The sequence below is a fragment of the Cryptomeria japonica genome, chromosome 11, assembly GCF_030272615.1.
Source record: "Cryptomeria japonica chromosome 11, Sugi_1.0, whole genome shotgun sequence".
NCBI classification, from domain to species: Eukaryota; Viridiplantae; Streptophyta; class Pinopsida; order Cupressales; family Cupressaceae; genus Cryptomeria; species Cryptomeria japonica.
The window spans coordinates 638365788-638391421 of record NC_081415.1 but is presented as its reverse complement, the minus strand read 5'-3'; the positions used below and the strand labels follow the sequence as shown (position 1 = coordinate 638391421).

At 38.1% G+C, this 25634-nt stretch overlaps 1 protein-coding gene across 4 annotated transcripts in view; it reads left to right on the top strand.

The window, feature by feature from the left end:
• The window catches only part of LOC131063178 (uncharacterized), a 166821-nt gene that overhangs the window by 34345 nt on the left and 106842 nt on the right, over positions 1 to 25634 (top strand). For 3 of the 4 annotated variants that reach the window (XR_009111021.2, XM_057996965.2, XM_057996967.2), the window contains exons 4-6: positions 19870 to 19930; positions 20097 to 20162; positions 20376 to 20467. Coding sequence is in view for 3 of the 4 variants with exons in the window: in XM_057996965.2 (XP_057852948.2) it covers positions 19870 to 19930; positions 20097 to 20162; positions 20376 to 20467 (219 nt within the window). In the remaining variant the exon portion in view is untranslated. The remainder of the gene's footprint in view (positions 1 to 19869; positions 19931 to 20096; positions 20163 to 20375; positions 20468 to 25634) is intronic. The other variant, XM_057996966.2, reaches the window with a different exon arrangement.

The window sequence follows — 25634 nt, the reverse complement described above, 5'->3', positions numbered from 1 at the left end:
TTTCCGAAGCAGATTGCCCAATTTCTTACATGTAGCACTTGGCATTTGAAAGCATGACATGCTGAAAATTGGAACAACAGATAACACTGCTTTAATCATGGTAAGACGACCAGCCTGAGACAACCATCTATTTTTCCAGTTCTCTGCCTTAAGGTGACATGATTTGATTACATCGCACCATATTTGGGATTGCCTAACCCCTTTATCAATCTGCACCCCCAAATATTTGATAGGCATCTCAACGGTTCTTATGTTAAGTATTCGCTCAATATCTTTCTGAATCCTCGGTTTTGTGTGGAAGAAAAACAGCTGCGACTTTTCCATATTCATTTCTTGACCCAAAGCAACAGTGTATTCATCAAGTGTGTTCTTTATTCCAATGGCCTCCCGGATTGCCGCCTCCCCAAAGATTATTGTGTCATCAACAAACTGGGAATGTGTGATAGTTTCAAACTGTTCGTGCACTTTGATTCCTCACCAAATGCCTTCATTATGTCTTTTCTTAATTAACCCTCCGAGCGTCTCAGCCATTATTACAAACAAAGCTGGAGACAAAGGGTCCCCTTGATTCAATCCATTAGTAGCCTTAAAGAAACCACACACATTTTTATTTACCAATACCGAGAAATTCACTATGCTAATGCAGAATTTGATGCACTCAGTCCATTTTGGTGGAAACCCAAATCTATGAAGAACTTGCCCAAGGAAATTCCAGACAACCTTGTCATAAGCTTTTGCAACATCGAGCTTCACAATCATACCTTTTATCTTGTTTTTGTGGAGCGAATGGATGACTTCCGACACCATGATGATGCTGTCCGCAATGTCTCTACCTGGAGTGAAGCCATTTTGATTTTCTGATATCAATTTTGGTAGTAATTTCTTCAGTCTTTCAGCCATTGCCTTTGCTATAACCTTGTATATGGTGTTGCATAATGATATCGGTTGATAGTCTGCCATTGTTTCACAGACCTGCTTCTTGGGGATAAGGGTGATAAGAGTATGGTTCATCTCTCTTACAAACTTGCGTTTTTTCCGAAATTCCTCAACCACACCCCATATGTCTCTGCCCATGAAGTCCCAACCTTTTTAGAATAATTCGATCGTTATGCCATCGGGACCAGGTGCTTTGTGTGGGTGCAAAGAAAAGATCGCCTCTCTGATTTCTTCCATTGTGTACAGGGCAGTCAACATTTCACAGTCAGCAATATCCAAAACTGGATTGATTACTTCCTTAATCAATGGTATCATGTTCGTGCATGTGCCCGAGCCCCCCAATATGCCAGTAAAATATTCGACTGCGGTGTGTTCAATTTCCGTGGTCGAATTCTTCATGTTCCCCTCTGAATCATGGATTGAGCAGATCTTGTTATTTAATCTTCTTGCATTTGTGGATGAGTGAAAAAATTTAGTGTTTCGGTCACCATCCGAAACCCATAATTCCCTGGACTTATCCTTCCAGTAGATCTCCTCCCGTTTGAGTATTTCTGTGTATTGAGACTTTAGTTCCTTCTCCAACAAGAATTCTGTGTTAGTCATGCCGGACTTCATTACCAGACAGTTTAAGGCATCCAACTCTGCTTCAATTCTGCTTTTTTCTGCAAATATGTTTTTGAATGATGCTTTGTTCCAATCTTTGATTCTATTTTTTAGGAAATGGATACGTTTGACGAATCTGAAACTAGGGGATCCCCCATAAACATTACTCTCTAGCCACCATTTCTTTAGACAATCCAAAAACCTTCCGTCCCGCCACCACATACTGAGAAATTTAAAATAGTTCTTCGTGCATCTAATCTCTTGGTCAATGAAAAGAGAAATTGGCATATGATCAGATCGAACCTGAGGGACAATTTGTGACTCTAGGGATAGATTACCATTGATCCACCCCTCACCTGCCAAGAAACGATCTAGCCGCTCTGATATGTTCGAAAAATTCAGTCTTCTGTTTGTCTAGGTATAGCTACCATTTTTGGGGATTATGTCGACTAGCTTATTGTTTGAGACAAAGCATTTGAAATCCTCCATTACTTTTGTCGGTTTTCGGAGACCTCCTGCCTTCTCATCTAAACTTAGCAAGGCATTGAAATCTCCCGCAGCAATTACCTTATTACTTCCCAACGTGAAGATCAGGTTTGTAATTTCCACCCATATGGCCAGTTTATCCTCTGTTTTAACAGGTCCGTAAATATTGAGCAGGGGGAAGGACAGTGTCGTTTGTTTGCAAGTTATGTTGCACGCCATCCACTGATTTGAAGAGGCAATCAAATGTACATCGGCTTTGGAAGGGTTCCACATGACGCCAAGGCCTCCCGCCATACCGATTGCATCACAAAAGATGCCCCCCCATTTGTAACAGTAGCCTACAAAGTCCTCAGCCTTTTCCTTACACATCTTAGTTTCTTGGAATATGTACACATCTGAATCTAGCCTAGTCAAAGTCCTTTTGACCAGGCGTCTCTTGTCAGGGGCCGCCAGACCCCTAACATTCCATGAGGTGATCCTCATCTGGCCCCAAGGGAGGGCTTCCCTCCCTTGGAGTTTTTGAGGAATTTCATAATGCTAACAATTCCTTTTTCATTCGCCCTTTGTTCTCTGACTGTTTTGTGACTCTTTCTTCCCTTTGTGCACTTGGTTTTTCCCAGGATAGCATTCGTAGACTGACTGATGCATCTTGTGTCCACAATGTTTAATTCATCCACGAAGCAATCGTTCTCCAAAGATTCTGATGCAGTTCCCTCAGATGCCAATTCCTCAATTTGCGGATAGCATTGTTCCATATTCATCTCTAATGCCGGTGTACTGCCAATGGTGTCTATTTGCATAGAGGTGATTGGCCCTATGTTCTTCTCAACTAGTACACTGCCAATGGTGTTCGATTGCTTAAGGGGAATTTGTCCCATGTTACCCTCATTATTTGGGGGCATGATCATGGGCTCCGAGCCTTCAAGAAGCAGCAGATTTGCCTCGGGACTCTTCTTTTTCTCAACCTAGACTTTCTTCTCCTATTTTTGTTGCCAATTGAATGCCTGTCTAACAAAAATTTTGCGATTTGTAGGTTTATGCAATAAGCTTCCACATCTGGTTCACAGACTGATATCCTCTTCTTCCTCTAACAGTTGTTTCCAATCACCATCCACCGTGACCAATGTTATCGAGGTGGGAATTTTCTTGACAACCGCAATCTTCATACGGGCATATGTATATAGGTTATCCTCAATGATGCCATTGTCAATTTCCAAGAGGGTTCCGAGCGATCGGCCAATTTTCTCAAGACTTGCCTCACTCCAGTATTCAATAGGTAAATTGTATAGGCGAATCCAGATAGGTTTTTTGTAAATCGCCTGTGTCGTTGGGTCAAAGTTCGGTATCCATGGCTGCATATAGATCAGATGATTATTGAGGTACCAATTTTTAAGGTTTATTATGTGGTCTCTCTCCTCTTCCTCTGGGAACATGACGACAAAGAAACCTTTAGGCATATATTTTATCATGACATGCATTCCCCAATTCTCCATGACCCACTCCTGTACTGTTTTCCTTGGCAAATTTGGACCAATAATTTTGCCAATTATCGCATGCCTATCAAGCACTGCTTTGTCTGTTTCTATTTCTTTGGTAAGGTCGATATACATACCCCCGGAGGGTTTTTTATTTTGTAGGTATGTGTTTCTACTGGACTCCGATTCCTCATTCATCCCGTTTAGATCTTCGCCTGCGGGATTAATTTTGTCCCATTCAATATCCACGACCCACCATTTGGCTTGTGTATTGCTTGCGAAATCCTCCTTTGGGTTCCCATATCTGCTAGCAGGCATCCTGCTTTCGCCATTTTCACCTTGTAAGTTTGTTCCCCACTTCTGGCTCCACCTTTCGCGCTTCTGCGCCTTTTTGCACTCCTTTGCGCCTTTTCGCTCCATCTCCTCTGTTCGTGATCTGTAGCCTGTAGTTTGCAATTCGTAATTGGTGGGGGTTGTTTGTATTCCTCCCGACTCCCTCTCATCCGTGTCCTCTGTTACTGCTGGCTGGAATATATATACTTATAACACAACAAATCTAAATGATTATATGGGGGTTCGACCATAACGACGGTAGAGTTGGGTGACATGATAAGGTGCCCCGAATATCCCCTACCTTAGGCCCAAGAGTGGAATTTTTTTTGCCTTGGTCTCATGAGGTCCTTAACCATGCTCGTGAGGTGGTGTACCTAATGGAGCTTGTACGCCGTTCCACTCTACCATGCCATCCTTTTCTCCTCTTATGATTGAGGATCCCCTCTAGTACACCTCAACAATTGACCAATATAGGGTTCTTAGGGGAGACAACAATAGGGTGCCCTTAACTCGACCCTAGGCGCAAGAGCGGAATCGATGTCCCCTTGGCCTCATGTGGTCCTTAACCATTCTCATTAGGTGGTATACCTAGTGAGGTTTGTACGTCATTTCTCCTCCTTGCTTTCCTTTTCCTACCCTACTATGATTAATTGATGCATAATTGGAAATCATATTATTACTATTGTTCAATATTCATGGTGCTAAATACATAGATGTGGGTATCGTATTTTTGCGTAGAGTTTCATGTAATGAATTGGAGTTAGCGATATCTTTTACCAGTTGTGGAACAAGATAGATCCTACATATTTTGATCTGCTCTCTTGTTCTTCCCTATGCTCTTCTTTGAATGATCTTTCCTTCATACTTTATTGGTGAAAGAGTCACTACCTTTCATAGGGATTGAGGCACCACCTTTCATAAGAATTGAGTCACCACTTTTCATTGGTGCCTTTGAGAATAACATATTATTCTCCAAACTGGTCTCCCTTGGATCCCTTCCTCAAATGAACCTTCTTCCCTTTATATCTTCAAATCCTCTTTATCATGTATGCCTTTTGGCAAGAGACACAACCTTTCACAATTAGCACCCTTTTGAAAGAGTGCAGCCACTTCCTTATCTATTTCCCATTCCTTTTCTTCTTCCATTAATATTTCTTTGGTTTAAATGCTCCCTTCCTTATTCCTTTCTCTCCTCCTCTTAAATGAGGTTCTCTTTTGCCTTATATATCTCATGTTTGAGGGAGTCACAACTTTTCATTTCATGTCTTTTGACCTTTCATTAACTTAATTAAATTTTAATTATATTTAATTATATTCTTTTATATTTTAATTTTAATTTTATTTTTATTCTTTTGTATTTAATTTTATTATTTATTATTAAATTATATTTCAAAGTGTGGACATTACAAGAAACATCACTTGTACAGTCTATTTAAGGTGTTTTCATCTCCTTTGTAAATAACGAATTATCATTTCATGGTATTAGAGCATAGGTTCTTTTTTGGCAATTTTTTTTGTATAAAATTCATGGTCCATTTACCTAGAAATTTAAGGAGTTTTTTGATTGTTTTTTTAAAAATCCTAGGGTTTTTTGCCAGCTTTTAAAAAGAAAAAGCTATGGTTTTTTCTTGAATTTTTTCGTGAGAAATTTTTAAAAGATTTTTTTATAGAAAAAATTGTAGGTTTTTTGTTATAGTAAAATTGCCTGGTTTTTATGGAAAAATCTTCATCCGTGGCTAGCGTTTCAGTATGTGAAGGTTTTTTGACGGTTTTTTTCACAAAAATTGTGGTCTTAGAACTGCGACCTGATTATTTCATGTTTTTTGGCCATTTTTTTGAACAAAAATCATGGTTTCTGCAAGAGTTTCTAGCACGTTCCTGTCACCCTAAGTTTTTTTGGCAAAAAAGAAGGGTTCTCTGCTAGCCAGTTTTGAGTTTTTTCAAAAAAAATCGTGGAGGGTTTTTTGCATGATTTTTTCCCAAAATTGTTGCTTGCTTTTTCATGATTTTTTTCCCAAAAATTTGGGGTCTTCTTTTGCTGTGTTATGACGATTTTTTGTGAATCGTGGGTTTTTACCATTTTTCCACAAAATGAAGGTTTTTTACCTTTTTTCACAAAGCATGGGTTTTTGCCGACTTTTTCACAAAATCGTGTGTAATTTCAGCATTGCATCAAGGGTTTGACGATTTTTCCACAAAATTGTGGTGCTGATCTTGGTATCCGTGTCTTTGGATAGCAGGAGGGATGGCTTCATTACCCAACATCATGTTGGAAGGCAGCTAGAGATTCAACGACACGATTGGCATCAAAGGTCATGGGTTGGTTGTAAAATTTTGGGACAAATGTTGTAGTTAGTGGAATGACCATTAAGGGAGGCTATTAAAGTAATATTGTAATATTTAGCATGTAATGGTTATCTAGTTAGTTTTAGGAAGTTTCTTTTTTGTCTTTCGTCATCTAATTAGTTTTAGGAAGTTTAATTTCTGCCTTTCGTCATCTAGTTAGTTTTAGGAAGTTTCCTTTCTATCTTTCGTTCTTGATCATTTCTTTTATAGAAACATCTCTTGTACTCTCTATTTAAGGAGTGTTCATCTCCTTTGTAAATAGCGAATTATCATTTCAATGTCCTATAATGAATTGTTCATTGCATGCATTTAGGAGGTCGAATAAATGTTCTTATGAGTTGTAGGCAACAAACTTATTGTCTTGCACACAAATGGTACATCTATAACTACATATGCTACATTGGAAGGGTCAACTTCTTCAATATCATCTCTCATAATTTGGGATTGAAATTCAACTTCCTTAATCTTTCCAAAACAATTAGCAACCTAAAGAAATGAGGGCCATTTTTACAAATGACTATAACATTGATGAATGGTTGGTAGTTAATGTCCATCTAGTAATCCATGGTGATAGAGCATCAAGTTTCACTCTTGTAACTTATAGAGCATCAAGTTTCACTCTTGTAACTTATATCTCTTGAGTCAACAAATTAACCTTAGAATAATGTTTTTAATGATGGTTTTCCAGTGCCATCATTGACATCCCACTGATCTAGCATATCATTGATATCTATAATTGGGTTCGAAGTTGAGGTTGTGACATTTCTCGCTCTTGGGTTCCACCACACTCACCTTGAAAGTTAGAATTGATGAATTGTAGTAGTAGAACATGCTTGAAAGTCCTATATGAAGTGCCATAGTAGATGGTGTAGAAATCTCTTCAATGAACAACCTTAACTTTCAACCCTCTTCTTAAGTGTCAGTTTATTGCAAGGACCAACCCCTTTTATAGGGATGTGCTGAAAGTGTGCATTAACTCTCTAATGTTGTGTATCCACTAAAGGTTATAGAGATTGTATTTTTAATGCCAGCTATACTAGGGATTAGTTAGCTTGTTGTGTCAAGAGTCCTTGCAAATTGTCACAATGGCTTTTCTGTTGAATGACTCCACATATTGGGTCAAACATGTTCGGTGGGCAGTCAAACACCAAGAACTATCAATTGAATGTTTAGTTTGAGTTATCTCAACTCTTTGTCCTCTTCACTTCTATTGTCTAATTTATCCATTCTATAATCCTTGTCACTCATAAAATTTGTCTTACTTTGGGAAACAAAAAAGGGCATTCCTAAAAAAATTTACAAAGTGGACGATCAACTATACTAATTAGATTTATTACAAATGAAAAAAGAAGCTTTTTCATCTTAATTTGAGTGCCAAAAAGAGGAACATAACAAATCAATGGAAAAATGACATGATAAGTCTAATCCTATGTTCCACAGCATTTGGGGGATGTGATGAGAGCACAACAATAAGCACATTTTAGGGATGACAAATTGAGGGCCATTTTTTGGGGATGGTGTGGGGAATGACAAATTTCTACAAGTTTAAGATCAAGCACAATATTATAAATTTTTAATTGTCAATGATAGCATTATAACAACAGTATAACAACAATTAATCATGAGAATTGTATAACAATAGTATGAGTATATTGCAGAACATAACAAACAATAAATTTTTTTATTTCAATTTCATTGTTCAAATTTTAAAGTTGAAAAGTAAAATTTGAAGTCTCAAATATTAAAATACAATTATGCTTCATCTATGCTATCAAATTCAAATGAGCTATTTGTGTCACTCTTTTGCTCCAAGAGTGGTTCGTCCAATGAAAACTCAACCAATCCTAGTTGCACCTCCCTTTTGTCAATTTTCTTAACATCTTTAGGACCAACAAATCAACGTGCTATCAAAATTTGTCGATCTTCAAGTCTAAAGGCACTATGAATTGCAATGAGCTTTTTTAGAGTTAGGTTTGTTCCCTTTGATCGAGTGATGAAGTGATAGGTAGATCAATTCCTCTTTAAAGTAGGAGCCAGCAATATGCGAGAGTAGATGAATAACAAGTTGCTTCAACTTTGGTGTGTCCTTCCCATGAAATTTCCACTATCCAGTGGGTTTTTTTAATGCAAAAGTGGCTCTCTGTCATAGCCTTTGGTTTGTTGAATGTAGGAGTCTAATGATTAGAAAATTGAAGCCTACAATTGAAGTGTGGTTTCAATGCTATACATCTTATGAATAGTCTCCATAAACCCCTCCATTACCTCATCATCTTTAGAAGAAATAATTTGGCCTTTTCTAGGTGTGTACCACTTGGGATTCCACCTCTTATGACAATTGGCTTGATATGCTCCTCCTAGAATTGTAATGTAGGATCCTTGTCACAAATTGCTTGCCTCATTTGATCAAGCATGCTATCAAAAATCTCATAAATCTCTCCAAGGATAGGAGAGTTTGTACTAGTATACACGATTACCCCCACAACAAATGATATGATATGGTAAATATATTTGCAATCGACATTTAAAAGTTATATGACATTAACCATATTAAAAATTTAAATTTAAATTAAAAATATAATATATAAAACAAAGTAGAAAATAGAATACTACAAACATATTTAATAAAATAAATTTCTCATTTGATATTGGATCACCAAGTGTCATTAAGCACCCTTCTCCCACCTTCCCATATTTTGTCTTTGATTGAGCCCACTTTTTGCACTGCTCACAAACCACCATGGACTGTAGAGCTTCCCACACCTCTAACATCCTCTCTAGTAAAATAAAATAGCTAGCCTATCTAGTCCCATCTAGTTTGAGGAATTTTTTCTTTGAATAGGATCGGCATAATGTAAGTGTGATGGTTACAAACATTTCTATGTCTCTAGCTTTGACCAGGGTTGTCTTCACCCAATCTTTCAAAGCATTATTCAAAACATGTATAGGACATGGAGTACAAAAAATGTGTTTATAAGTACTCTCAACCATCGAATCAGCCAACTTAGAAAAATGAATTTGAATTTGTCATAGCTTGCACAATATTAGAAGACCGAACCTCATCTATGGCCTTTTTCAAATGGCCAAACCAATAATCAATGTCCTTACGTTTGCTAGAGCAATCAGTAGCTTTAAGAAAGTATGAAATAGCAGGTAATGTGACAATAATATTAATGAATGGCTAATGTTGAATGTCAATCCACCCATCCATGACAACATAACCACTCCTAATCCATGCTTGTTTCATTTTCTCCACCAATATGTTCGCATTTGAATATTATTTATTGGAAGGAGGTATACAATTTGTGCTCTCTAGGGAAAGAATAAGAGGGTCCAACTGCTGTTGCATGTCTCAACATACCTTTGAAGTAAGGATACCTTGCCAAATGACATGGGATGCCATGGGCATAAAAATCCTTGGCAACTTAATTATCGGCTTGCTCAAAATTTGTGCAAATTTAGTAATCCTATCTCTATATTTATAGAGAAGTGGCCTTCCTCTTCCCTCTGTCATAACTGCTCCACTTGACTTTTTGGAATGCTCATCTATAGATCTCAACGGTCTAAATAAATGTTTCTTAGTAATTCTAGTATCTTTCCTTACACATAATAATACATTTATTAGAGTGAAGCAGGAAAACCTTAATATTAAGTAGGTGTTTGAAGCATGATGGGGCATGGAGTTGGGGTCAGGACTATCAAATGAAAATGTATAATTTTAATATAAATAATAATTTTAAATCTATAAATAAAAATGCTTGATCAAACTGACCCAAAATACTTGATATGCATACAATGTGTCAATATTTGATATCATTGAATGACTGAATCATCATACAAGTGGCGACCAGGTAAATGAATGAACCTAGAGGTTGGAACTAGTCTATGATATCTGCAAGAATCCAACTTGGTACTCTATTCAATGGGAACACATTCGTGGCCCTTAAACCTCTCCAATAGCAGCAGTGATAGTGCAGTAAAATTTGTTAAAATTTACACACAATGTTACTTTGAGTTGATTCATGTCAAGGAAGGGGTGTGGGAGGGTTTGTGGCCTCCCATGCCCCTTTTAGAACTAATTATGTTTGGTCATGTGTCATAATTTTTGTTAAAAAGCATTGCGAACTATTATTCTTATGTTTGAGATTGGCTGTCCTGGGGACAGTCAGATGTCTTCTAGACATTTCCTCTTATTTACTGTAGTTTCCAAAATGTTTCTATTACGTAAATTTCTTGGGGACAGCCAGGGACATCTCTTTACATCCTGCTATTCCCCAAACACCATTGGGGATAGGGAGGTGTGTTTGAGGTTTAGGGACGTGTCCTGGGGAACATAGATCTAATCTTTTACACGTTGAATCAATGAAAAATGAATTTTTCAGTTTGCTGAAAAAATAAAAAATTATGTTAATTGTAGCATCTATTCATTTAAATTTTTCAAAAACAATGTATGTGCTCTTTGTCTTAACTTATAATACAAAAAGAGAAATACATGGCTTGGCAAATGTGGGGACCTCTCTTTGGCGCCAAATTCCACACTCTTCCTTATCTTCTTTCTAAATATTTTTTGTTTTTATTTTTGTAGAGTGAAATGGGTTTAGGGTTTGGGTCTGTTGAATTTGGTCAGGGAGCTTTTGTGGGTCTTTTCCTTAGGATTTGTCATCTTTTCTTAAGTCGAGTTGGCTATGTGGGGAGTTTTGCTTTTTTTCTTCCTATTTTCTTTTTGGTAAAAAAATAGAGATCAATACATATGAGGGACATTTTGATTTTGTGGAGACAATAGGATGTCCATGAGTTTATTTAGATAGAGGCTAATGTTCTTAAGAAATGTTTTTTTGGTAGTCAAGGATGGGGATTTTTGTCCTTGTCCACATATCCTTGGGGCATATCAGATCTCAGGTTAGGCATAGACGTGCATTCTTGTGATTCATTTTATGTCAGGTCAATCATAGAGGTGCATTCTTGTGATTCATTGTTAATAAACATAGAGTGAGAAACAAATTGTAAAATCAATTGTACTTTATGCATGTAGTAATCTACTCCGTGTTTGAAAGTTGGCATTAGATCTTATAATGCGCTTTTTGATTGACATAAGTAAATTTTTCATTCTCAAATGTGAATAATCTAAGATTGTTCCCTTTGTGTTCAAGTGAGAATGGCTTATTGCCTAGTAGGAAAGCATGGCCGTCTTCGATGTGCATTTGAATTGAATTGAAGCTTGTGTCTGTTGTCATTTTATGACACCCATGGTCCATCATTGAGAACCGATCAGAGATATGTTCCATGGACCAGCATTGCCCCAGTTGATCAAGGAAAGAACCAATGGAATCATGAGATGTGAAGTATTGTCTTGTCGAGAGGCAAGTTCCTATGCCTTTGCCTTCTTTGACCCTGGAATCCTAGAATCCCGAAATTCCCAAGTTCCATCCCTTTGCCTTCTTTGACCCCGGAATCCTGAAATCTCGAAATTCCCAAGTTCCATGCCTTTGCCTTCTTTGACCCTAGAATCCTAAAATTCCCAAGTCCCATGCCTTTGCCTTCTTTGACCCCAGAATTCCTTGCTTTTTCCTTCCTTGACCCCAAAATCCTGGAATCTCGAAATTCCCAAGTTCCTTGCTTTTTCCTTCCTTGACCCCAAAATCTTGGAATCCCGAAATTCCCAAGTTCCATGCCCTTTCCTTCCTTGACCCCGGAATCTCGGAATCCCAAAATTCCCAAGTTCCATGCCTTTTCCTTCCTTGACCCCGGAACCCCGGAAACCCAAGTTTCCCAAGTCTTCCAACCTCAGAATCCCAGGTTTCCGACTTGCGATACTTCCAGATGGCATGATCAACACTCAAAGCTCTTAATGCTCCACCAACTCTTGCGACTTGTACACTTTCATTCATGGAGCTACAGGGCCGCATTTGATTTTTTTGTAGGATTGCCATCAAGTGGAGTCCCAGGCCATGCTTCTTTATGGTTACTTGATGGCCTTCACGTCAGGCGTACATACTCTGACTTTGGAATGTTAGGCGACCCACCTTCTAGAAGTACTTTTCTTCTTGGGATTGCCTTGTCAAGGTATGGCCGGGTTGCTTGCATGTACACCATGTTAGGTCCATGCACTTCCCTGCATTCCTTGACTGAAATTCCTCTACACACACAAGGGTCAAGGCTTCTCTTCCTTGACCAATGGTCTCTCCTCCGCAACTAGTTTTCTATATAAAGGCTGTTAAGCCTCATTGTAAAGGTTCTCTCCTTGCTGGCTTGAGCTATTCTTATGCTCTTTCACTTCTCTTAAAGACTTGTATATTTCTTGCATTTAAGCCATTCTTATGCTCTTTCACTTCTCTTAAAGACTTGTATATTTCTTGCATTTCTGCAATTGTAAGTTTGGCCATTGGCCTTAAAAAGAATTGAAATTGTCTTTCTTGCCTCCCTTCAACTTATGCATGTTGTTTACGTTTCCTTACCTTCATTATAAGTGTATGTTTTGTGGCTTTCTCTCATGTCTATGCCGTGTTAACTTGTTTTCTGAGTGTGACTTGTGGGAAACCTTCTCCCCTTTGACACTCAACAAATTTTAACCTCCATACATGTGTTTGGGGTCATTCATGCAACTGAAGTTTGTGCTTTTACAAGGTGTTTCAATTGGTTCTTTGTGTCATTTTGGGTGGGGAGAGGAACATCTCCCATCTTGGTGCATCACCTCCTTTCATATTAATTTTTCCTTCTTCCCTTTTCTCTGCAAGCTATTAGGATAGGTTTAGAAGTAGAATTTGGAGTGTTGAGTTGGTTCAACACCTGCACTTGGATTGAGAAGGAAGCTGGCCTTCTCTGGAGATTCAACCCCATTGCGCAAGGTCCCACACTTCGGGGTTGTTTCCATGTTTCACAAGGTTGCTGAGTTGATAGCTCAACATGGGTGCAAACTTCTGTGACAAGAGTGTCATCAATTTGTATAAAGGAAGTTGAAGCTTGAAATGACAAATAGAGAACAAGTTTTATATATTGATGTTAGTGTTGTTTGGGACTCCAGTTTGCAATTTTCCTTACACAACAGTTTGAAGCAAGAACTAGCTAGATTTATTTTTTGAAACAAAAAATACACAATTTCGCTTGCATTAACTTGTAACCAAAAAAGAGGAAAGACATAGTTGATGAATTTGGTGACGCCCCTTTGGCTTCGAATTCCTTCTCTTCTTACCTTTCTCCCCTCAGTCCCTTCTTCTTTCTTCCTCTTCTCTTTTTTAGTTTTTCAAAATAAGATATATATAGTTTGTGTGGGTTGAATTAGATTTGGGGGCTTGGTGGGCTACCTTTTAGGTTTAGGATCTAGATCATATTTTCTTTTTATTTTGTTAGTTTCTTCTATTTCATATTTGTTTTAAAAACGAAATAGATCTCCCATTAATGGCACTACTACAGTTAAGCCACAACCATTGTTAAGAGATTTGGAGAAATAGGTCCCTCCTCCAAGATTCTTTAATTAAAGGAAATCTCATAGCCTTGGGAGCTAGATCTTTTATTTATGATTGCCTAGGTTCTTTGATTAGAGTTGATTTTAAGAAACAAGTGGAAGGAAACACTAATGAAATTGAAGCCCGACTTAGTCTTGATTATTCAAGATGTAGGCTAAAGTGGGATTTCAAGATTTGCATATATGTTTTACAATGTTTGTACTTCAACGACGAGGAACAAATTGTAAAAATATATGTTGATCTAAAACAAGTCTGTCTTAACGAAACTTAAAATGAGAGACGTAGATAGAAGATAGAATAAAAGAGAATATAACATGACATATACATGGGAAAAGTCTTTTGTATAAAAATCCCATGACCAAAAGTAGACCTCAATATAATGCTCAAAATAGATTGAGAACACCTACTAATGATGTAGCCCTTACTCAACACTTTGACAACATGTTGATACTCAAAACTTGCAAGGCCGGCAATACAACTCATCTGATACCAATTGACTATCCCAATTCCTTAGATCTGTATATATAGAGTTTGTCCATCTTGTCAACTGCGTGGTCTCAACAAAACTATGGGCTAAATTCCAATGTCTCTTATGAATAGTCAACAATCTTGAAACAAAACATATCTCCCAATGTGTGAGAGTCCACCTATGATTTATCCAATTTGGGTGCTTCATTTTGGACCCCCGCAAAGATACTCTTACATGCCACAAAGACATACAAGTCTAACCTCCCGTTTGACTAATTATTGAGTCAAATCAAATGTTCCAACTTGGAAGAATAATTCCTCTTCAAGATACTCTTACATACTGCCCCAAATAGACATTCCATGGTGCTCTTTCAAGTCTACTTTGTAATGCCACTCTTACATGTTTTCGTAGATCTATTTAAACCATTTGGCAACTGTCAGGGTATGTTATGGAACCTTCGTGATTCCACATGACTGATGCCTCATCCGAGGAGGGCCCAACATTACAACATATGCAATATTAAATAATTACAATTATTCCTAGGACTTTGCAAGGTGATACACCATCTTGTTCTGACAGCATAGAGGGTGATGCAATGGCCATTATCAATGCTATCTATAAGAGGATAGGATAACAAAATTCTTTGCACATTTTGGGATTGCTTCCCAAGATCTGCTTACTGTATATGTCTTTGATCTGTGGGAGGGCCTCTTTGAAATTCAGAAATCAGAATCCCAGACAAGTTCAGAATAGTGCTAAAAAGTGTTAATTTAGGGTAGTACCAAAAGTGAAAAATATGCAGATCAATAACATAATGAACAATGATTGTGATTGTCATTGGAAAGCACTTTAGCTTTCACGCATGCTATCAAGTGAGCAGCTCCTCCACACATGGTAGGCATAAACTAGAAAATTAAAGAACAATGATTTGAAGACGTGATTGTTGCAATTGCAAATTCTCTGTCAAGTGTTTTTTGAGGAGGTTAGAGTGCCTGCAATTAGTAGGAAAACATGGAGCCTCTCTTCTTCCTTTATTTTGGCAAGTAGGATATGGTGTTTAGGGATATTGTCTGAGATACAAGACTTTCAATTATTATCATTTGACATGATGTCACAATCAAACAAGCCATTAAAGAAGTTTAGGGCGTGGATTATCTAGAAGCATAAATGGGGAGTAGGGTTAGCTTAGATATTATTTCCATGTTCATTTCGAATTTGCTCAGCTCAGTGAATAATGAAAGTGGCGGTTAGGAAAATGGTGGACTTGATGGGGCTCTTGAGTATGCCATTAACCACCCTATCAAAGCATTGCCAGTTGTGGGAGTTGAATTACATGGTCTTGTCTCATGACTGCCTTCTGGGAGTTGGAGAATAGGTTCTTGGCTTTGGTTGGGCAGATGGAAAGGATTCAAATCCTCATAAAAAAAGGGTGAAGTAGTGTTGTGTGAATCGCACACCCATCCCCGTCTTGGACAGGGACCCCCCGGTTTGTGCCTTTCTGTCTTTGCGGAAGAGGAAGGGGATATGAGGGGTCAAGTTGGTGAGTGATGGAGTCTGGAATGTCATCTTGATCTTCAAATGCCCTGAAATTTGGCTAAGTCTGGAATTTCCTCACCCTGAAATTTGGCTAAGTCTGGAATGTCCTGATCCTAAAATTTGACTAAGTCTAGAAAACTGAGGAATCCTCCAAAAACTAGAATTTGCAATATAACTCCTGGAGGGCCGAAACCACTCTCAAACATCCTGAAAGTATATATGGAATATAACTTAAAGTATTCTTAAATGTTATATTCCATGAAATGATTCTTCGGCGAGATCTTGGCAAACTTGCCCAAGTACCCAAGCTCGCACTTCTTGAGGAAAACGTCTAAAATCGCTAAAATGCCCAATTTCGGACCCTGGGGCAAAAAGTTGAAAAATTGAAAAGTTGCCAAAAGTGCCTTAAGGTCCGAAAATTCACTTAAGTTGCCAAAAGTGCCTTAAGGTCCGAATTTCACTTAAAACACCAATTTTGGACCCTAGGGCCAAAATTCAAAGTTTTTTTAAATTTGCAAAAAGGTGGTTTAGGTCCGAAAATGCCTCCAGTTCGCCAAAAATTCAAAAACTCCGAAATTTACCTTGAGTTTGCAAAATCGGGCAAAAGGTCCAAAATTCTTGGAAGTTGGCAAAAGTGTTTAAAGGTCCGAAATTTTAGATAAAAGGTTAAAAATTGCGAAAACTCCAAAATTTGTAAAAACGCCTTGAAACTCCGAATTTGCAGAAGTGTTTAATGGTTCGAAATTTCTCCGATTTTCCAAAAGAGGGCTTAGTGTCCGAAGTTTTTAAGTTGCAAAACATCTACAAGGTCCGAAAATTACCTTTCAGTTTGCAAAAACTCCCCAAGGTCCGAAAATTTGATAAATTCGCCAAAAACGTTAAGTCTCCAAAATTCGCCATAGAGCCCAAAGTCTCAACGCATAAGGCAAGCATGGGGATTCAAGATTGGTAAAATTCCCATTCCTTCGAAGAACACAACGCAGAAAGTGTAATAGACAACAAAGCATGAAAAAACGCAGAGTTCGTAATTTGGAAGATGGAGGCGTAAAGTTTAAAGTCTGCAAAAACGCCCCCCCATTCTCCGAAGTTTGCCAGAAAAAGCATGAGTGTTAGGATTTTAAAATTTGCAGAAGCTCTTCAAACCTCCAGAATCGCGCTATAAGAAGTTTTCAAAACGCCATAAACCCATTCAAAACACCCAAGACTCCAAAGGTAAAATCACGCAGAAGTAAATCGCCCAAACACTAGCAAGACCAAGGATTAGATTTCACACTCAAAGGACAAGCATTTTCAAGATACATCTCACAAACAGCTTCTCAAGCCATACGTCGTAATTAAATTTAATGTTTGTTAAATTAAATTATTTAATTTTTCAAATTGATTTAATGAAATGAAATTGGTTGATTGATCGCAGGACATCATCGAAGAATCAGGAGAAGGCCTCAAACGCAAATCAAGGAAGGATCGCAATCAAGGCCAGGCACTGAAAACTGGAAAAAGAAAAAGATGTGGGAACGTGTTGCAGGAGCGCAAGAGCAACCAAACATTGGGAACCGTGCCGCCGAACAAAGATGAAGTCCACCACCGGGACCAAAGACCAAAGAACACTTTGAATGCTGCAAGTTTATGCCTTCTCGTGAAAAAGCACACAGTTGGATTTAAGTCTAGAAATTCAGTTTTAAAACTGAAACTGCTTTATTGTAAACTGCCTATGGGTCCCGCGCAAGATATTTTTGTGGATAACTATTCCCAACCACCAAGAAGATTGGATAGACCTGAATTAAAGCCAAATAGTGGCAGGTAGTTGAGATAGTTGTTGGTTGGATAACTAAGAATTAATTCAGCATGGGTTAAAGCTGCCAGCTTCTTGAAGGCAAATCAGGACCCTTGGATGCAGTCCATCCTAGCCTTTGATTCAAAATTGTAATATCTACAAAAGGCAGAGGCCTTTCTTTTGTAAAGGGTTAGATAGTGAGATGGTTAGATAGTTAGATTGTTAGATAGTTAGATTTAAGAGTTAGAATAGGTTAGATCTTAGTAGTAGCATAGAGATGCTGCAGAAATTGTTGTAATATGCAGCTGAAATCAATATATAGACATTGATTTGGTGTTTCTTGTCTTGTTTTCATCCTGTTTGCATGGTTTCTTCCAGCATTTTAAATAGATCTTTCTATTTTGGGTGTGCAGGTATTTTATAGATTCAGGCTCACACCATTGAGGATATACTGATTGTGTATCCTTTTGTATGGTTAACCTGAGCCTTTAATTGTGCTTAGTTCAATTGCAGGTGTCCGTCTGAGCTGCGCCAAAATTCGGTGCTTAGCCGTGCGTCTCCTGTCTGAAAATCTTCCAAGTCCCTTTGAAGATTGCACCGTTCCTGCAAGGTTGTGAGCTATTCTGGCCAAGCAGGAATTGGTTATGTTGAATCCGTCTACCCGCGTACCCGTGTTGTTAGTTTTAGGTCTCCTAACCCTTTCCTTTTGCTCTTTATTGCGTAATTCAAGAATCATAGCAGACCAGTTTGTTGCAAATCGTAAGTCCCCTTGTGTTTCCAGCAAAAACACATCACACCATTGAGTAGTCCCGCAGTCAAGGCCTGACAATCAAAACCTTGAGGTCGTCCCCTTTGATCAAACCAGAAATAGCATCAGGGACTTCCTTATCTCAAGAGAGGATAGGATACTCAGCTGGTTATTCTATTCTGCGCTGGCCGTATGGAGTTTGCAGCAATGCGATTTCAGACACGTCAACAAGTAGGAGACCTGACTGATTTCAATTTCAATGCTCTTCCCTTGTCTCACTAGTATCATGAACGACTACTGAGGTTGATACAGTGACAAAACTGTTAATAAGGGTTGCAGGGGTCAACTTCATGTAGTGCTTGGAGGTTGGTGACAGAGCATTGGGCAGAATTGGTGTACATGTTGATTGATTTCAGCTGTTGGTAAAGTTTTCTGTGGTATTCTTGAAAATAGATGCCCCTGTTTTGCTAGTAATAGTTTTTTTTTGTAATAGAAATGAGAAAAGAAGTGACTCTCTCAAAACAAGGGAGGGCAAATTTGTGGATAGCATAAAAGAACTGTTTGATAAGGACCTGGCTTATGTAATGTGCTTTTCTTAAGTGAATATAATGGGTGAAGGACCACTTCCTCATTTAAGTATAAAGAAAGTCAAATAGTCAAGATGGGCCATTCCATATTTTAAAATTAATGTTATTATTTTGCTTTGAGGTTTTGGTTTCCTTATTTAATTATAAAGAAAGCCAAATAGACCAAGATGGGCCATTCTATATATTTACTTTAATAGTTTAATTAATGCTTTATGATTTTGAAATTCAGAATTTTATATGCAAAGCTTCTTGATGTAGGGAAGGCAGCTTCAAAATAGACTATAACTGCGTAAGGTGAAATGTAAGACCAAATGTGAATTATGCATGCAGTAATTTATGTTATGTTTGACAAATGCTGACGTTAGATCTTGAATGACTTTTTTTTGGCAGGACCCAATATAAATGACTTTTATGTGAATCCCTTGTCTAATAAATGAGTACACCTGTCTCAAATATTCATTTGGTTCTAACTTTTGAGTGGAACTTGTCTAATTGGTCTCTGTAACAGAACTAGAAACTTGGAAAGACGAACAGTCTTATTTATTGAAATAAGTGTTTGATTAGGTTTCCATTTTTCAATCTTATCATTATCAGACTATCATGTCAAATGCAAAAGCATTCTGAGGTTCTTTCTAATATGTCTTTTGTTTATTGCATTTTGGATTGTGTTATCTCCAGATTATCCTGAGATCATATGGATTGGCTTCAATATCATTTTTTGAATAATTAAGAGTTCATTTCCAGTTCCATCTTTTTTTTTCATACATTGCGACCTCTCTCTCTCTCTCTCTCTCTCTCTCTACATCCAGACCCACATTTTTAATCTACATGCACAAACAGCAAAATATAACTTTTTTACTTTGAGGGATTAAGTCATGTACCTGAAACTATAAATTTGTTTGCAATTAGAAGGTCTCTGTGCTTTTGCATCGTCACATACAATGATAGTTTATGGGACTTATAGTTGTGCACTGATGCTCACTACGTGTCTATAGCAAATTATTTTATGTGTTTTGAGAATTCTTCTGCATATATATATTGCCACATTTTACAGTGATGGTCTGTGTTACTTACAGTTTTGCAGTGATGTCATGTTATGTAACTGTATGTTTGCAGTTACTACTCATATCAGTTATATCGAGACTTTGCTTATGCGAATTCTTTCATCTCTCGAGAGGTATGCATCATCTAGTAGTGAAACATTGTATAGATTTATTTAAACCCTCAGAAAGAAAATGAGCTAACATAAATCCAGCTTTTAATATTGTAAGGTAGCCAGATATTCTTCATTAGATATAACTTATGGTGTGCTATATGCGATTTTAATCTTTTCTTCATTGCAGAATTTTGGATGGACTCCCGAAGAAGCAAAAATTCATATGGTTCCTGATTATTTCAGTGAGGACGAGGTTAGCAAATCTTAAGGTCCAGTGGATCATTCAGAATCTATGATGTGGTTTCTGTTCTTTATTTTTATAATTCAAATTGCATAAGGCTATTTTCTTTGGTAAAGTCTTTAGCCATTTACTGCTGGGATTCTCTGAATCTTTCTGCAAATGAAAATGTGGGTTGTATTCAGCCATTGAGACAATCTGTACTTATCTTGACGGCATGTTCTCAAGCTGCAGTGGCAAGTCATAGCTAGCGAATTGGGTTCTAATTCACGTCATCTTTATGAACTTTATGCCCTTAAGCAAAGCAGTTACCTGGGAGAGTAAGTGTTCTGATTATCCAATGCTCTTTTGTTTCTTGCCTTTGTTTATATCGATATAGAATTTAACCTTAATACCTTCTCTTTGCTTCAAATATTTGTTCCCAAATTCTACTGGTACTTCATCAAAAATCATAATGGCTGTATATGCATATCAATATTTTCCTATAGAGACAGCTGCAACAGAGCAAGTTTGAGAGGATGCAGACAAAAACTACTAGAAACACAGAAACTGCTAGCTGCGAGGTTCAAGCCACATGACAGGCTTTGCTGCTTTATGAGCTTTTTTATTCTTAGCCCTAACAGTTTAGTATTTTGTAAGTCATGGGAGGATGATAGCAGATTTATGGCTTCCACTATTAGGTACTGAACTGCTTCCTTGATCTTGACCACTTGTGTAGAATCCCCTGGGCCAGAAAATTGTTAGTCCCCAATGTTTAGCTAGCTTTAAATGGTGCAGCAAAGTTTTGGATGTCTGCAAGATTGCTAGAAATGTCTTCATACCTGTTGTGACCTTTTCACACATCGCCCCATTGCTAACGGGGACCCCCTCTTTTCTTGCGTTCTGTGTTGTTAGGTTAGGGTTTTGGCTGCTTAGTGGGCAATTTTGTGTTTCCCATGCCCGACTCTTGGAGTTTTGATCATGCCTAGTGCCATTTAGGGTTTTGAGGTTATAGGATCAAGTTGCAAACATTGATATTTTAATGATCCTAAATTTTGTCTAAGTGTTGACCTTTTGAGCATTAACGTGTTTTTAAACACACACATCAGTGATTTTAAAGTGCCAAGGTATTCCCAGACCTTTTGTAGTTGTTTTCTTGCTCCCAAGGTATTATTTAAATTGATTTCACACTTTATCCTGATAATTTCCTAGTGTTTCGCTCAATTTTTTGGGAAATTTGCCTAAGTCCAGTCTAATTTTGAAGTTTATAAGCGATTTTGAGTGGTTAAAATGCCAAATTCTTAAGGGAAATCCATATTCCAAGGGTTAGAAGGTCAAATTCCATGCTAGAGGTGCTTTTCCCCTCATATTCCAGACCACCCACCCTTTTCCCCCACTCAAAATCCACACTACACATTGGTTTCCCCTAAAATCCATACTAGCTATGATTTTCCACCACTGTTTATCCATGCCTGGATCGATTTTCCCCTGGAAGTGCTAAAATTTGCCCAAGTGTCAGGATTTTTCCAGACTGCCATCGATTTTCCACCAGGAGTGCGGACTATAGTGCAGACAACGTTGAGGATGATTCCATGCCTGGGTCGATTTTCCACTGAGAGCATTTTGGTGAGCTCGAGTCCGGATTTTCATCCAGACTGAGGTCGATTTTCCATTAGGGAGTGTTTTTGCAAGTGAAGTGAATTTGGAGTGTGGATTCCTTGTCCATGCCTCCATTGATTTTCCCCTGGCCTGTTTTGTGTACATTTTGATGAAATTTTGCATGGATTTTTATCCAAGCTAAGATTGATTTTCCCTTGTGGGGATTATTTTGACATTTTAAGTGATTTTAATGGGTTTTTTAAATCCCAACTAAAGTCGATTTTCCCTTGGAGGCTCAATTTTGATTTAAAATTGAAATATTTAATAAGTGAGCCCCATTTTTAATTGTTTTTAAATGATGATTAATGATTATTTAAAATTTTAAAAGCAAAATTAAATAACTTGCAATAAGCATTTAATGATTTTACCCTTCTAGAAGCAAGTTGGTTTTTGCCAAACAAGTATATAAGCAAGTGTTTTATCCCACATTGCTTCTATGGTGAAAGTGAAAGGCAAAAGCAAGTATAAGAGAGGAGTCTCCAGCAATATTTTATTATTTAAATCTGCCAGGTGTCTCCATGAAAGGAGATTTTTCTCTCTTATTGGCGAAATTTGTCAAAGTGCTGAAGTGAAGTGTTGATTGGGGATTTCTTTCCTCCATTTTTTCCAGCTTGGCAATCCATCCCATTGCTGCCATTGAAGACCATTTCCAGATTTTTTCGATTTTCCAAGTTTGGCGATTTTTGGTAAAAGATGGCGATTTTTGGTGTTTGGTGACTGGAGATTTTATCCTCCATTGCTGCTTGCTGTTCCAGACCTCCATTGTTGCAGATTTGAGCTACATTGAAGACATTTTCAGAATTCCAAAAATGGCGCTATGGCTGGGAAAGTTCGATTTTTATTTTGCAAGTGCTGGGAGCTTACTTTGGTGAATTCCATGCATGTTTGATGCCACCTTGGCCTCCCTACTTGCTGTCATTTGCTTCAGATCCGAGTTTGCTTCAGATTTAGACCTCCATTGTTGGCTGTACATTCGATTTTCAGACTTAACTTTTATTGCCCAGCCAACTGCAACTTTAGCGATTTACATTTGGAGAGTATTTGGAGGCATTTTGGAATCATTTTCAGACCATAAGAAGGCTGCCTCAAGGTTTGCAACTTTGTTAATGGCTGTTTGTCCTCAGAAATTTATCTTTTACTAGCCATAACCATGTTTCCAAAATTAATTATTTTCGTCACCTAGACTGATATTTATCAAGTTTATGCATATTTTTGAAGGATTTATGCATGTTTTTTGAAGTTAATTTATTAGTTGTAGGTTGTCTTCAGATTTGTTGACCTCCATTGTTGACTGTGGAAGTTGTCTTCAGACATACTTTGTGTGAAAACACAACCTTTCACACCTTTCCTTAGTCATCGTTGATCCGGTATACTCCTTTGCATTTTAGTTTGCATATTTTCTAAGCATAAGGAGGCATTAATGAATTTTATAGAGGGTTTCCATGCCCTAGCATTGTCATACTTTGAATCTAATTGTCAAAATCTACCAACAGTATGGATTATTCTCCTGACTTTATGTTCTAATTAGCTAAAATCTTTAGAAAATCAGGAATTTTGTCAAGAGCATTATTTATTTTCCTAAGTCTAATTTCAAGCTTCGTATAGGTACGATGTCAGAATTCGGATTTAAGGAAAGGAAAGAACTATTGAAGATGCTGGAGACTGGATTCTATCTAGAGCTCAAGATTTCATCCAGATGGAAGGAGATCACAGACACAAACATGCATTTCCTAGACTTGGACCAGATGCGACAGCGGATGTTCGGAGTCGGAAGTCAGGTTCCTTCCCCAGCATATGCGAACATTATGAAGAGTGGTATTTTTCATGCCGCTGGATTCGTTCATGTGAATGATCAAGACTCCGAAGGGCGTTGTTATTGCCTACCTTGCTGAGGATGCTATCGCTGAGGTGTTCGGAATTCTACGCGGAACAGATATGAAGGATGCGACCAAGGATGAATATACAGAAAGATACACGAAGAAGATGGGTGCATGCAAGAATATGATAAACAAGGAGTGGATGATTGAGCCTAGGTCTCATCATTCCAAGGCTTCCAAGACACTCATGTGCATAGACTTCAAAGAGGAGTATAGAGACTTAATATTCCTACTCAATAGAGTGATGGGGATGCCGCAGGGAGCAATATTCGATGGATGGATGTTCTATTTCATCTAGGATTGTCTTAGAGGAACATTAGTAAATTGGTATAAGATTATAAGTGACAATCTGAACTTTCAGCTGAGGAATGTAGAGCAGTCCAAGTCATTTGCCATGACTTCTTACCTGGTATACCTGCTTGCACGGTTTGTTTCATACAAAGGATTGATATGCAAGGGTGAAGTCGGGAATGGGCAAGGACAATTCAGGAGTCATGAATGCTACCCCTAGCTGAGCATGTATAGAATTGAAGACTATAAGAGAGTGAATGATGCATTCACTATGTACATGAGGCAGAGGATGCAAGGTGGAATCCATAGAAGATTGTCCAAGGAGGCAACAGAGCTAATAGAGAAATATGGATCGTGGTATATCTAGTTTCCTACTTTCACGTACCTTAGGATTCATGGGTTTAAAACCGAACCCTACAGGGTTCCTAGATATCCGACCGACATAATGATCTTATTGGAAGTGGTGAGATAGCTTCTAGAGTTCAATGTCATTCAAAGGGAGGAGCATAGGACAGACATGACATTCCCTATTTCAGTTGGGAAGACATCAGAGGTTTGCCAGTCTGCCATAGCCGCCAGCACTGCGAGTGAGGAGCTTGCATTCTATCGATTTGCTACATATAAGAAAAGAGAAAGATTTGATCCAGATAAGAAAGTTGGAAGGATCAGGGGAGAGAAGTTCATCAACAAAGTAGACATAGAAGATTATTGGGCCAACCTGATGGACGAGCAAGTAGTGAAGAGAAAAATGTGGTCTAGAATGTCAGTGGATTTCATGAAGAAGTGTGGACTTTTCCTCATTCCTGATCAAGTGTTAGATAACAGAGATCATACGCATCCACAGTATGCGAATGAAATTAAGAAGACAATCTTATTGCCTAATTGGTCAGAGTCAGAAGAGATTGACCTGAATGTATTGATGAGAGAGGTCTTGAGTTTCTCCCGTGCATGGGTAGATATACAGATGAATAAGTTAGTTGATATGGGTGTTCCCTTCACTTATGAAAGGATGAAGCCGAAAGAGTCTACTTCTGAGGATGATCAGAGGACTATCAGTGATGTCAGGATTCATGCAGACGAAGAGAGTCAAGCTCCCATGTAAAATTCCTTACTAGGACTGACTGCAAATAGATATATATTTCCAATTTATATAGTATTTGATTAGCCGGTTGAACATTGAGGGCCTATGAATGTCTTTTTGAAGTATAACCCGTGCAGATTCTAATTAAATTTCATGTTTGTGAATAAACATAACAATTTCTAAACAGTAATTCACAGCAATCAATATCAATATCGTAAAGTCATGATGCACCTGTTGAAGTTGCAGTGGTTGTTGATGCCAACCACGTGGCTGTCTGCTATCGGAACATCTTCATGAATGCACTAGTTGAACGTATGAATGCGTTCTGCACTTTACATCATGGAACAACGGTTCGTCTGGATCACTTCTTCACGGTCCGCCACACATAGCTAGTCTGGAATATGCCTCTCCACGATATTTGTTATGCATATCAATGTCTTTCGTGGTTACAGAGCGAGCAAGGGTAGACCCGATATCGGGTTTACTGGATGATGACACTCCTGTTAGTTCAACTCCGCTACACCACGGGCAGGGATACTTCCACGGAATACTTCCGTTGTACCACCATTTATGTTACTTCTGCTAGTCGCTAGTCCACTG